This window comes from Xiphias gladius, chromosome 19 (genome assembly GCF_016859285.1).
Source record: "Xiphias gladius isolate SHS-SW01 ecotype Sanya breed wild chromosome 19, ASM1685928v1, whole genome shotgun sequence".
In the NCBI taxonomy this organism is placed as follows: Eukaryota; Metazoa; Chordata; class Actinopteri; order Istiophoriformes; family Xiphiidae; genus Xiphias; species Xiphias gladius.
In genome coordinates, this window is record NC_053418.1 from 27,817,135 (window position 1) to 27,831,344 (window position 14,210).

The window sequence follows — 14,210 nt, forward strand, 5'->3', positions numbered from 1 at the left end:
TACCACTCTTCCATTGCTATGTGTTCAAGCTCTTTTATGTTTGCAGGAGTCCTTTTTGAAATGGCAGCTTTCAGCTCTCTCCAAAGGTTTTCAATGGGATTCAGGTCAGGACTCAGTTTAGTTTAAAATAGTCCATCTTTTCCTTTTCAACCATTCTTTCGTGTGACTGGATGTCTGCTTTGGGTCGTTGTGCTGCTGAAAGACCCAAAGACCGTTGCCTCAAACCTAGCTTTCTGACACTGGGCAACACATTTTGCTCTAAAATGCCTCGGTAATCTTCTGATTTCATCATTCCTTTGATACATTAAATGCCTCCAGTACCGGAGGCAGCAAAGAAGCCCCACAGCATGATAGAACCCCCACCATGTTTTACTGTATGTGGGTCTTTATTTCCTTATGGACTTAATTTCGCTGCCTATAAACAAACTGATACACTACATTCCCAAACAGCTCTACTTTGGTTTCATCTATTCATAGAACATTATCCCAGAAAGACTGTGGCTCATCTATTAAAGTTTTTGCAATCGTTAGATGTATGCCTTTTTGTGCCTTTCTGTCAATAGTGGTGTCCTCCTTGGCCTTTGTCCATGGAGCCCTACTTGGTTTAGCGTCTGGCGTAAAGCACGGGCTGAAACCACCACTCCAGATTGCTCCATATCTAGCCTGAAGCTCTTTAGATGTCTTGCGTGGTGTTTTTTCCATAATCTGCATCAACCTTAACAGACTTCGCTCATTGAGTTTCATTTTAGCACCACTTCCTGGAAGAGTCCTAACAGTTTTTATGACTGTGAAACCTATTAACATTATGAACTGTTGAAACAGGGATTTCAAGATCTTTGGCGATTGCCTTGTAGCCTTTGGAATTGTTATATTGTTTGATAATAACATTTCTGATGTTCTCAGACAGATTTCTTGTCGAAACTGGAGTAAAACCATCATTAACTGGCTCATTCTGTTCATGTGAACACTGAAAATTAAGAACAGGTGAGTCTTATTTGTTTTTTATTTTGTTTAAGGAACTAATTTAAGTTAATTGAAAGGGTGCTGATAATTGTGTCAAGTGTACATTTTATGTCTGTATTTTTTATTTCACTATATAAAAGCATTTTTTTGTTGTTGTTCAGTAAATTTGGACATTTTTTTAAATATTCTGATTATACAAAATTGGTTAACTTGCATTTATTTCTGAAGATATTCTAAATTCTGTGCTTAAAATTCAGGGGTACCAATAATTTCAGCCAGGACTGTACATTTTATCTAAAAATTAATGGATTGTTTCAGCTTACTTATTACATATTGGTATCTGAGCTCGATCAGTGCACATTTGCCTCTTTCTTATTTGTTTTTTGAGTACTCTTGGAATTCCACTTTCAACATTTCCAAATATTGTCGGCCTTTGTGTCTGCTAACAGTGTCCCGAATTTCTCTAAGCTTTATTGTCTTGTTGGTTATGACCATATCAGCAACTGCAGTTTCCTGTTCGGCAGTGAAAATCCTTACTGTTGCCCCTTTGGGAAGTAAGCACTGGGTCTTAAAGCACAAATACAGAAACAATCAAAAATACAGTTCTACTGAAATATGCAGTTCAGTCAGATGCTCTAGAAGAATACATGTTACCTATTGGTTTGCCAGAATGTTTGGAGACTCAATGCTGCTGTTGATTGCAGATTTGGCTGCACTCTCAGGCCCGCCTCTTTCATTGATAAACAATGGTCTTTGACAGGATCAATCATATTAGCTCTAATATAATCTAAAACTGCAGCTCGGGGTCTTCATCCTCTCAGCTGTCGCTCACCACACATACTCCTCTAATTCTCACGGACAGTCATCCTCTTCTGCCAGCCATCTGTCTGTATCTGGCTGAACCTACAGTATGTTCACTGAAAAAAACAATTTCAAAGACTTGCCCGTTTACTAGATCGCATGAAACTGGAAAGCACAATCACCCGAGTAGATGCTTAATTAAAATCCAGCTGTGGTTGGTTTATTCATTTTTTATTTTTCCTGTTTTTTTTTGGATGTAAATGTCACAGAATGTATTAATTTGCAGTAATTTTATGTTATGTTAGTTTTTTAACAAAAATGTATTGGTTTTTACAATAGTAGGTGGCACAGACTTTAGGTTGTGGACGAGTTTGAGTGAGAAAAACACTGCATGAACTTTGAAAGATGTGGTGATTGATTGCATTTAATGTCAAGGCAATGGAAAGTGATTCACAGTTTAGTCCACATTGACCTTTGCTGTGCTGACTATGTAAAGAGTTTTGAAAAAAATGACTCAGTATTGAGAACTGAGTGTTAACAAATTTACAAAAATGTGTCGTCATTTCATAGCCGACGGCTTTTATTTTGACTGTAATTGGAACGGAAATGTGTGGCTTATTTTTAGGAGCTTGACAGAACAGTGGCACCGCTCAGTTTTCTGTGGAGAGCAGGACGCGCAGCAGAGGGCTCATCATGGCACCACTTGGACTAAAAGCCATTGTTGGAGAAAGTAAGAACTGTTCATTTTACCCATAAGAATATTTCTCCTTTTGCTATACCAGCATGTTGACACAGGCTGCCACTGACGGCGGATTTAATCATTCTTATGCAAGAGAAATGTAAAGTATTGTACAGGCATGAGGGGCTATCCCCATGACCAAACCTTCAATGTGAGATATGAGCGCGCCTTGCGTTGTGTCAGTTTCCTGATTACTGGTGGTAATATAGCCCAATGCAGCTCCCGGTGTCGCTCCTGGTGACACTTCTTTTAAATTATGCGCTGAAGAAGCACAAACACAACCCGAGCCATGCAGCTCGCCAAATGGATGCTTCTCCAGATTTGATTGTCAATGAGATGGACTATACTAATACGGAGCTGTTAGGCGGCGTTCTGTTAAGACTCTGGTTGAAGTTTCTGTGTTCACTGACTCGTTATTGTGGTTTTGTCTGGAGTATAAGAGCACGGAGTCCTGGTCTGGTGTAAATCCAGCCTCGCTAATCTTTGCCTGTGCGGATTAAGTACTGTGACATCATTGTCAGAGGGAAGAGGAGAGGTGCGGGAGGAAAGGTCCGACTGCCCCAGTACCAACCAAACAAGTGTCTGTTTCCACTGTCAGCTGTACACACTTGTCCTTTATGAAACATTATGTGGTCATTATTGTAATATATTATGATAGAGAGACACGTGCGTTGAGACGATCGCCTCTCAAGCAAATGTGAAGCTCTCGCGAACTAAAGATGAGTACACTGAAGGCCGCTGTATGACAAGACAGTGAAAGACATTATAGTCAAACACAGTTGTAATACTATAAAATATGTCTCTCAAGAAGAATGTATAATTTTTGAAAATTACTGTACATTAATAAACACTTGAAATTTCCTTATCTCTGCTTACAACTACATTATAGTGCGTAATAAACAGTTATTAACTGTTCATCTACTGCTAATAAATGCTAAATAGGGGGACTTAAAGTTAAGCATGACCTTTTTCCATTTCCATTGTCTCAGTGTTAGATTAAATGGTGCGTCTTTCTACTAAGACACTCTTTTATTAGGGTTTAACAAATTATAAAAATAATGGATTTACTAATGATTAATAATTATTGATAAACACTCTACATTACAAACACTTTAAGTCCGCTCTATGATGTCTATAAGAACACATTTTGGGTGTCTAGGTTGTGAATTTCATTGGCTGGTGTTTATCCCTTTTTTTTTTTGGTAATAAGGCAGTTATTAATATTTGTAGTCAATTAATAAATGTTTAATACGGTGTTCATTTATTTATTTTGGTCCAGATCTTCTGCAATCTTAGAGGATAAATAGTCACAGCAACCAATTGGTCAAAGTGATTGTTTACAACTTGCCAACTCAAAAGCTTGTTAATTGCTTGTAACTATAAAGCGTTACAACATTTATAGGCCTTTTCTATGGGAGACAGATGTACAGTGTATAGCAACAAATTTCAAAATGCCACTTACTATACTGTACTCTATAATCTAGATCTAGATTTGAACTTATTTCATGATATAATACCGAGTGATCTCTCTGCAATGTTCGATGATATTTCTGGTTTCAGTATTTGTTGGTGGAAATTTTTCTGCTTGACGCAGGTTGTTGAACGAATTCATACTGATGTGAAACTTGTGGAAATCTCAGGGATCAATCAGGAAAAGGAAAAATTTACTCCCAAAGTATATTCTATAGTTTTGAATCATTACAAGCCCTGTTGTGATAAATCATTTTTGCTGTAGCAAGTAGTTAACAGATCAAGTTATCAGTTGGCAGATCCCCCCAGAAACATATTCAATATTTACTACTAGATGTCATTTACTAGATGCTGACAGATGCTGTTGAGGGAACAGGGACTCACTCGGTTGTGGCTAATGCAGAAATGTGTCATCTGATCAGTTTTAGAGTAATAAAAGTTAGGCAGGTTCCCTGCAAAAATACCAATTTTCATGGCACTTTTATTTAAAAAAAAAATCAAAAACTAAAATACAGAAGAAGGAGAAGAAGACCTGTCCTGTTGTATCAAGAGTTTTTTTTTTTCCAAACAAGTGGCAACTTTTTAAGGAATGCATTTGTACGAACTCAGTCCAAACTGAAGAAACAGTGGCATTCATTCAGTGCTAATAAACTATTACTGATGACTACTTGTCACTTTGATAATAAGATGCAAAGGTTTGCCAGGGATTTCTAAGGTCATAGGCATTATTGGAATATAATTCCAGGTCCATGGCCAGGTTTTTGCCCCAAGGCAAAAATTTGCTTTGGGGCTCTAATGACCCCTGTGTTTGGTAATTTGGTTAAACACAAGTATATTTAGGAAAATGCACTATATGCATTTTGACACTGGGCCCCTCTACAGGTAATGCAGAATCTCCCCTGAAGGGTCCCTGAGTGCCTGGGGTCCCAAGGAAGTTGCCTGCCTGTTGAAAAAACAATAAAATGGCTGTAATGCAACTTTATTTATGAAGAAGTAATAATTGAGTCCAGAGATCTGAGTTGACACAGTATCACTGATAGTGAAGTGAAACAAAATCCCAATGTAATCTGATAATTTTGTATTATTTTATGACACAGGATGCATATTATTTATGCATTTGTGTTTGTAGAAAACTAATTTGCAAATATGTTTTGTAAGAAGTGTAATGCTACCCAGATTACATTTATAACAACATAACGAGGAACATTTGTGTTGAATGTATCTGCAAAAAGTTCACTGCCAGACTACGGAAAAAACATAAAAGAACTGAAGCACACTGACTGATTTGTAGCCTCTAGGAGTGCAAACAGCCCAATGTTTCAACACTACCGTGTCTTCATTAGCGTCAAAATGGACCAATGCAAATACATATAGTCACTATACACTAGGTGTCATTGGATAGCTGGTTATACAGAATTTTAAATCTACTGAATAGTTATGATATATTAAGTCAAAATATTGAAAAAAAAATAAAATAAGAATTTTGGAATAGAGTCTCTCTAATATCTCAACTTAGCCAGAGTATTCTTAATTTGTAGCATGCAATTTTTTCCCATCTATTCTTTGTCTTTTACTCGCAGAAATGGACTTAAACATTTTTATGATTGCAGGTTTTATTAAAGAGAATATATAATATTCTAGATAACGTGTGTGTTGGTTTTTACAGACCCTCCTATTTGAAAAGAATGGTATGTCGATTCTGACCGTTTTTCATTCAGTATTGACACAGCGGTCTTGTGCCACGGTTGTAGAGATTACAGTAAAACAGACATTGTTTTAACTAGCGTGTCAATGAACAGTACAATCTCCTCTTCCATCGTGTCTGCTTTACCTTCAGTATGTTGCTGATTAGATTAGAGAGATCTACTGTATCTGCTGCAGCAGCAGCAGCAACCTGTTATTGTTTATCCTGCTTTTGAAAGCTGCTTGTCAGGTGTCCCATTCTTTCACAACACTTCCACTTAATCCTGTTGACTAATTGGATAAACAGGACCATTCACTGATTTATACATCATTTACCAGCATTACTAGCTTTCCTCAGATAGCAGGGTCTGACTGACTGGAGACTGTGGGTTTTGAAATATCTGGTTCACCTCTATGGAAATGTTTAGTGATAAATCATATAAACATTTCCTTAAATCTGTGACTAACATCACTTTTGTCACATGTCCTCAATGTCATGAGGATGTCCTTATGACATCATATCATATCATGTAAAATGTCTCCCTGGCCCTCTGTGGAAACAGGACATTTTGAGTTATTTTGGATGATGAGTGTTTGTTTGTCTGTGTGTGTATGTGTGTGTGTGTGTGTGTGTGTGTGTGTGTGTGTGTGTGTGTGTGTGTGTGTGTGTGTGTGTGTGTGTGTGTGTGCGCGTGCGTGCGCGTGTGTGTGTGTGTGTATGTATGTGAGAGTGATGCTGCTTCCGCGTGACGTCACATCCGCTGACACAGAAACGGCCCAGAAATAGTGGTGGGGAGTGGTGGATGGGGTAAGAGGATTGGGAGCAGATTAGAGGCAGTGATTGCAGTGGGCCCTTCATGTTCGGTTTGACAGACTGGACAGGCGCTTAAATCCCCAGTGAAGAAAATTGGGACGCTGCTCATCAACACAACAGACAGGGGGTTGTGAAATACTGTATTCACACCTCAGCAACTGACTCGTCTCCCTATGTAATTCTCTCTCTAATTAGTTCAATCCTCTATTATCGATTATATTAAATTACACTGTATCTATGGTAATATTTTGCTGCTGTGAGCTGTGAACTGCTATACATTTCCTCATGAGAGGACCATCTTCTCCCTTTGTCTCTCTGTTTTCCTGCTGTCCAGTTATACTGCAGCTGTGTAGGTCTTTTTTTTTCTCCTTGTGAAAAAGGATTTGTACAGTCAGCCTATCATGAGATTGTACATGTGTGTTCAATATGTAAAGTTACTTTTTATCTGGGCTGTCACATTGAGAGCTCAGTATTCGGGTTTTTCAACCTATTTTCAGGTTTGTTTTCCTTGAGCTCTTCCAGTGGAGATGAGATGATATTTGGATATACTTGGCCAGGATACAGGTATCTGAGAAAACTGAGAGATACGGACAGAATCATGCATGCGTCAAATCCTCTTGCCACATTATGTTAAGAAAATTATTACCATTTTAGAGAAACCTTACATCATCTGTAATTATTCCAGCTTTTTTTGCAGTGTGACATTATAAACTGAAATGATATACTGTACTGCGATGGTGCATCTTACTAAATACATTTTTCTTAAGTTTTCACAAACTAATTACTTATCACCAACTATTACATACAGAGTGCACAGAGAGTGGGAGACATGGGGAGATCAGTACTGATTGTTTTTGCCCTGGGCCTACCTGGTTTAATCCAACAGTGTTGAAGTCAACATTACACATTTACACATTATATTTATTTGCAAAATATGTTTAAATGTATGTTTACTCAAACAGCTGACTGCTGTATAGTTATTCTGTGTAGCCCATAGTTCAGTTGTGGGTGAAGTGCTTTATAATGTGTTGAGGCAGAAGTACAGTTAGAAATGGATCAGGTTTAACATAGACTATCACTTTTATCCGTTTTTCAAGATACTGACATTTCGTTTATTTTTTTCGTTTTTTTTCATTCTGTCATTTTTAAGTGTATTGGAAAAGAGTGGTGCCACACACTGGCAGAAATGTTTTCACACAAAATCAGATTTTAACAATGAATGTGAGTCACATCAAAAGGAACTTTATTCACGATAGCTCACTTCAATTAAGCCTAACATCAATTTTTGCATTTTCATAGTTATTTTCATTTTCATACATACATTATGCGGTTTATGGTAAATCAAAGTGATCCTTGAATAACCTGTAATTATGTTTTCTGTCTTTACAGAGATAATGAACAATGTCATCAAGAAGGCAAGAGAAAAAGGGAAATGGAAGGTAATGGTCCTTTTTATTCTGATCAGTTTTTGTATCATCCCCTCTAATTTTGGAGGTGAATAATAATAAAATCAACCAAAACATCAAACAAAAATTCTTATAAAAGCCCCTGTTTTGTGCAACTGTGTTATAGGTGCTGGTGGTGGACAAGTTGAGTATGAGGATGGTTTCCTCCTGCTGTAAGATGACAGACATCATGTCAGAGGGAATCACCAGTAAGTACAACCAACAGGTCACGTCAGGTCACTGCAGCTGTAGCTTTGAAGTCAGTTAAACCAAATGTAGTGTAGTTAAATTTGACTTGACATTGATTTTGGGCACTGTAGAATTGATTGTGCCAACGCTGACACTGGGTTGACAAAGCTGTGGTTGGTCAAGAAAAAGTTCCTCCATGTAACTATTCATAACACAGCACACTGTCTTTTTTTTTTTTACATTTCTGTTGGTGTATGTAAAGTGTGTTACTTGCTCGGCTTTACAGGTTATGGTAGGCATTTTTTCACTTTGGACAGAGTCAGGCCAACTGTTTCCCCCTGTTTGCTAAGCTAGGCTCACAACATTTCAATTCCAGTTCCGTACTTAACACCCAGACATTAAGTGAAGGGATAATTACTGGAAAGTTGTACGTTCATGATTGTAATAGATGATGCTTTGTTTCAGGTGGTTCTTAGCCCCTGAGTCATCCATTAGAATCATGAAATGTACATCTTGTTGGGTATTATCCCACTTATACCATGGCCAATTGCCAACAGAACCATTGCCATATGTTATCAAATTAAACAATGTCAGTCACTAATTTACACACATAACTAAATTCGATTTTTAACTAGACAAGTTTTGACATCAGGAGAGAAAGAGAAATTTACTGATTGCTGTCAGTCTCAAGAATAGAGGATATTGTGGCATTCTGCTACATGATATTATATAAACACTCTTCCCAGTGGAGAGCAGGTCACACAGTGCTCTCGCCTTCCATCACACACAGTGCCTCTCTCTGCCCCTCTTTCTGTCACAAACACACAGAAACATTGAATCCATATATGTCATTAGATGTCCAGTTATAGTATGGTTCCTAGAAGTTAAATCCACAGCCTCAAGCCAACCAGAGTTGAAAATTCTCTGTGGCCATGGTATAAATTGGTGTAATTTTTCTAATCTCACTCTTACAAAGAAAGCAAAAAGTATATTTCACTCAATGTCAAACTGTGCTTTTAAGAAAGCATAATTATTTCATAGAGAAAGAATAATCATTTGGATTGAACAGCATTTAAATGTTTAGTACAATAATGGTGTAATGAATGTCGCATAGTCTATAAGTGTATAGAATGACTGGTTAACCCTTCTGTGCAGGAATTTAAAATTAAATAAACATGTAGGTAATGGTCACTGACAGTGAAAGAGCAAAGAGCAGTAGGTATGGCTTTTTTTTTAATGAAAATTTTATGACCGTACTTGATTTACAAGATTATATTTGACCCTAAGGATCTGCCCTGTTGTATCCTTCCATAGAGGTAAACTGGCAAAATTAAGACGTACTTTCCCAAGTTCCCTCAACTAAAGCTCTGAACTGGGGGTCCTACAGACTACAAACTCGGAGAGCATAGTTCCAGTTTAATCAAGCTGGATGGATGAGTATTGAGTATTACTGTTTTCCTGTGCTCTTCAGTTGTAGAAGACATAAACAAGCGGCGTGAGCCTCTACCCAGCATGGAGGCCATCTACCTGATCACACCCTCAGATGAGGTAAATGATACAGCTCCTCTGCAGGCTATTTAGAATTCTATTTTACAGAACCCACAGCCTCTCACTTCTTCATCCTACAGTACTTTGAAATTTTGTCTAGCAACTGAGTAATCCCACTTTTTTAGTCATACTTCAAAATGCAATTCCAATGGGTGTGATAATTTGTGTGGCAAGGGCAATAAAGATTGCAATTCTTGTTCTTTTAAAATCTATGTTATGATAAAGTAGGAAATATGCTGGATTTTATTAAATATTTCTTTCCAGTAACTTTGTAAACAGAATGATGAATTGTCCAAACTTTCACATCAATTCATAAAACAAAACATTGTACTCTGCTGTCTAAGTCTGTTGAGGGCCTGATTGATGACTTCAGAGACCCGCAGTCTCCAAGGTACCGAGCAGCTCACGTCTTCTTCACCGACAGTGAGTAAATCCATTCCACACAAACCAAATGTAGATGGAACATTTACACACTCAAAGTTAATCTAGAAACTCCCTGAACATATATGCTTTCAATATATATGTTGAAATACACAATATCCATTTTCATTTTAGGGTGTGCTTTTCCTTATACCATACTTAAAAAAAAATGTTCCAATGGGGCTACTGATTGGGGGTTCCGAACCCAGGGCACATCTATTCACATCAATTTGATTCTACTGACTGATTATGAGGTCCGAATGGCACCACTCACTTCTTAGTGTACACAGCCTGAATCACACGGATCCATGGAAAACCTACCTGAATCCAAAATGCTTCAATTAATTTTTCAAGTACTGAGACGGAATTTGAAAGGGACCCAAGGAAAGTCAGACCGGATCTGAATAAACCTGGGTATAGACCCTATCAAAAATGTGGTGAACATGAATTGACCCCAAACTGAGAAAGACCAAAAATCAAAGCAGCTTGAAGCTCCACCAATTAACATACAACCTTGGTCGAAAAGAGCAGCAGCAGTAATTTTTCCTGCACTTCAAAGTTGGCTATTCATCTGGCTCAAAAAAAGGTTTCTTCTGCCATGAATTCAATGCATGACTTTAGAGCTGATAGTACCAATGCTTTACAGTAGTAGTACATTCATTTTCTCCATTCATTTGAATGAGACCCCTCTGTTGATGCTGTGGGGATGCAGATGCAGAAGACTATGGCAAAAAACACAGGTTCATCCAGCAAAAATGTTGAACCTGGCTCATCTTTTGCTGCAATACAATGCAAAATCATCTGGTGAGGCACTGAGCTGGCCAATGAAACACATCTAAGCATACATTCCTAGTAGATGCCTATGTGACATGAATGACATATTTATGCTATTTACCCGGCAATGGATTTGACGAAAGATAAAGTGATTGTCACTGTGATACCTTTCCAGGGGTGAAAAATCCCTCCTCATAGTATTACAACGCACTTGGCAGTGATTTGGTGTCTGCTAAACCTTCAAACTCACATCTCATCTGTTGCTCAGACTGGACTGCCTCAAAGACGTCTAGGTGGTGTTGGATCCTACTTTTCCCATAATGCAACTCAAAAAGTTCTTTCAAACTCCATGTCCGACTTTGTATGGCTTTTGTTGAATATTTGGCTCCCAATCCAACCTTAGGTAATTGATTACATCATTAGGGTTATTCTTTGCTCAGACTTGACAAAGTTCCTCCAAAGCCACAGAAGACATACAACTGTTTCAGTTGTGTAGTATTCCCTGTGAGTATTAAACTGATCTTTATGTGTAATATTGGTTCCCCTTTAAGAGAACAACCTTATTTTCTCTACCAATATCATGTGATGTAAAATATTTTCCAATTTAAGAAGGTAACAATATTCCAGATTGACATAACATTGACATTGTTTTATCCAACCACTAATTATCTCTGTCAGTCACCATGTTTTTCTGTGATTCTCTGCAGCAATCCCAGACTCTTTGTTTGGACTGTTGACCAAATCCCGCGCCTCCAAAGCCATGAAGGCCTTGACCGAGATCCACATCGCCTTTCTGCCATATGAATCACAGGTAACACACTGTCTAGACTGGGATTAGACCTCGGCAGCCACTTGTAACCATCTACCTCATATATGATGAATGAGGTTTGGAAGGATTTCAGTCAACAGTCTATAAAACCTGCAGAGAAACTTACCTCTATTTTTACTTTGAATGGAGTTTGTTTTCAATAGAATTTGTTCTTCTTGATGAATCATTTGAACTGTCTGTGTATACTGCACATCATCGCTTATCAACTGTATTAACTTTTGGATGGATGCAGTAAGTCATGTTTGATGTATTTTTTTTTATCAATCAAGTCCATCTCTAGCATTAGCATTCCTTTCACAAGATATTGAATTATAGACCTCATAAATGATAATGAAAACATGGTGACCTGACTTTCATTATATCTCAGTATATGAAATGTAGTACTCCTCCTGTTTCATGTTGGTGTTCATGTCAACCAGCAACAATGAATGCAACAGTTGTGTGCGGCTCAGGAGCATGTACATCTGTATTCTCAGAGTGCCATGCACGAATCTCTGAGACACAAGTTGATCACTCACTCACAGGTGTTTGTCATGTAACAGACCGGTGGATGATAGGAGTTTCACTCTGTCATTCTGTCTTTTGAAAACTGGGTCTGTAGTTGATTTGTCACTATACTGTGTCGCTATGAACTGACCAGGTTATCATTGTGTTGTTGGTTGCAACGCACACATATTCGCGTGCGGCAATTCTGTGAAACTGGGCTCACATTGTCCTGGTGCATGGTACTTATCGTTCTGTGTTTTACTGAACATCTAGCATTCTAAATAAACTCCTATTCAGATTGTATTCCTGGTGTGTGCGCTTCTGGATCCAACTAGAAGCTAGTACAGGCACAGTCCAATCCTAGGTCAGCAACATTGAACAGCAGTGCTATATTTTAATGTGCTGATGGCTGTTCTTTTTTTTTCTTTTGAGGATTTCACATACCGTAAGGTCTGACTGAAAATTTCCCCCATAATATCTTCGTTAGCTGCGTAATTGTTCCAAGAGAAGCTGGTTTGCATTTTGCTAACTATTCAGTGAGTCATGGTAGATTGTGATTAAAGGAAAATTCCACTTTCGTGTGCATGAATTACTTTGCGTCCTACTCTATTCTTGAGGGCAGCAAACGTATTTGGAATTTATGAAGCACTACAGAACCAAGCAGAACTGAGTTTCTATGAACTGGATGACATCTGCAGAATCATCAACAGTGTATAAAACCTGCAGAGAATGGGTAATTTACAAGATAACCGTCCGTTATCCTTTAAATTACCCTAAAGGGTTCTGAAAAATAACACAACGCTGGGTAAACTTATGTGGATAAACTTAACAGCCCAAGCCTGAAGTTTATCCACATATCGTAGTCCAAGATTAAAATAAAACTGTATTAAATCCAAGCAATCCATAGTGAGAGTGTGAAGAGTACAGGCGAGACAAGACTAAGGCATAAGGGTGATAAGTGATGCTAGATCTTGCACATGAATTATTAATTTTGACATCTCCTGGGTTCTGTAGTGTTGGTCTCCACCAACCCCTGACAAAAATATGGCCTTCAGCTGCTAAATGCTCCAGTGGGCTCACCAGTGTGTCACTAACTTTGACTGTCTGCTGATTGGTATAGAGCAGGTAGTTTACAGTAGGTCTATCAAAGCTAATTCACAAAAAACAGCTGCCTGCATCTGAAAATGATGCTGATAAGAATTGTCAGACGGAATCAAAATAGTAAGGCTGAGGACCACAAAACCAAAACAATGAGCTGAAAAACACTAAAAAACTCCACAGAGCTGAGGGAAACTGCAGAGTTGGTCAAGACCATACAGTTTTATAGAGAGAAACCCAACAGTTCCCACCATGACCAAGCAATTGGCAACAGTGCTGAGGAAAAACCCTTCAATGTAGAGAGGTCTGCCTCCCAAACCCAAACTGAGAGACTTGTTCCATGGGAGAGAGACTGATAGCTGATAGCTGCAAAGTGTTCTATTGGGATAATAGCGTATAATGAGGTCTTTAAGATACAATGGAGCTTGGTCACTAAGGGCTTTGTACGTAAGAGGAAGGATTTTGAATTCTATTGGAGAAATATGATTTCTTTTTCAAAGTGCTTCAGCATTTTGGATCAACTGGAGGATTTTCACAGAGTTAATGGGACATCCTGATTTCTAATTTTCCCAATACTGTGCAGGTGGAAGAAGGCTGTCCTAGAGATTTGTTTTATGTGTGAGGCAAAGGACATGTCCTGGTCAAAAAAGACTCCAAAGTTCCTTGCAGTAAAACTGGAGGTAATGCCACCCAGAGTAACTACATGTAAATGAATAGATGAGGTTTGTCTGAGGTGTTTAGGGCCAAGTGCAATGACTTCAGTTTTGTCTGAATTTAGAAGTGAAAATTTTCAGGTCATCCAGGCCTGAAGTTTGACTACCTGATTAGTTGGGTGTCATCTGCATAGCAGTGGAAATTTATGTGGTGTCTCCTGATAATATTGCCCAAAGGAAGCATATATAGGGTGAAGAGGATCGTTTGTAGCACAGAACACTATGTTAACATGACCAA

General features: G+C 38.3%; 1 protein-coding gene across 1 annotated transcript in view; it reads left to right on the forward strand.

Moving 5' to 3' along the window:
* stxbp1b (syntaxin binding protein 1b) overlaps positions 1–14,210 on the forward strand; it is a 39,096-nt gene that overhangs the window by 4,084 nt on the left and 20,802 nt on the right. Inside the window, exons 2-7 of the mRNA XM_040154910.1 lie at positions 2,390–2,494; positions 7,860–7,909; positions 8,043–8,124; positions 9,576–9,652; positions 9,997–10,075; positions 11,554–11,657. Of these exons, the coding sequence (XP_040010844.1) occupies positions 2,458–2,494; positions 7,860–7,909; positions 8,043–8,124; positions 9,576–9,652; positions 9,997–10,075; positions 11,554–11,657 (429 nt within the window). The 5' untranslated portion in view covers positions 2,390–2,457. The remainder of the gene's footprint in view (positions 1–2,389; positions 2,495–7,859; positions 7,910–8,042; positions 8,125–9,575; positions 9,653–9,996; positions 10,076–11,553; positions 11,658–14,210) is intronic.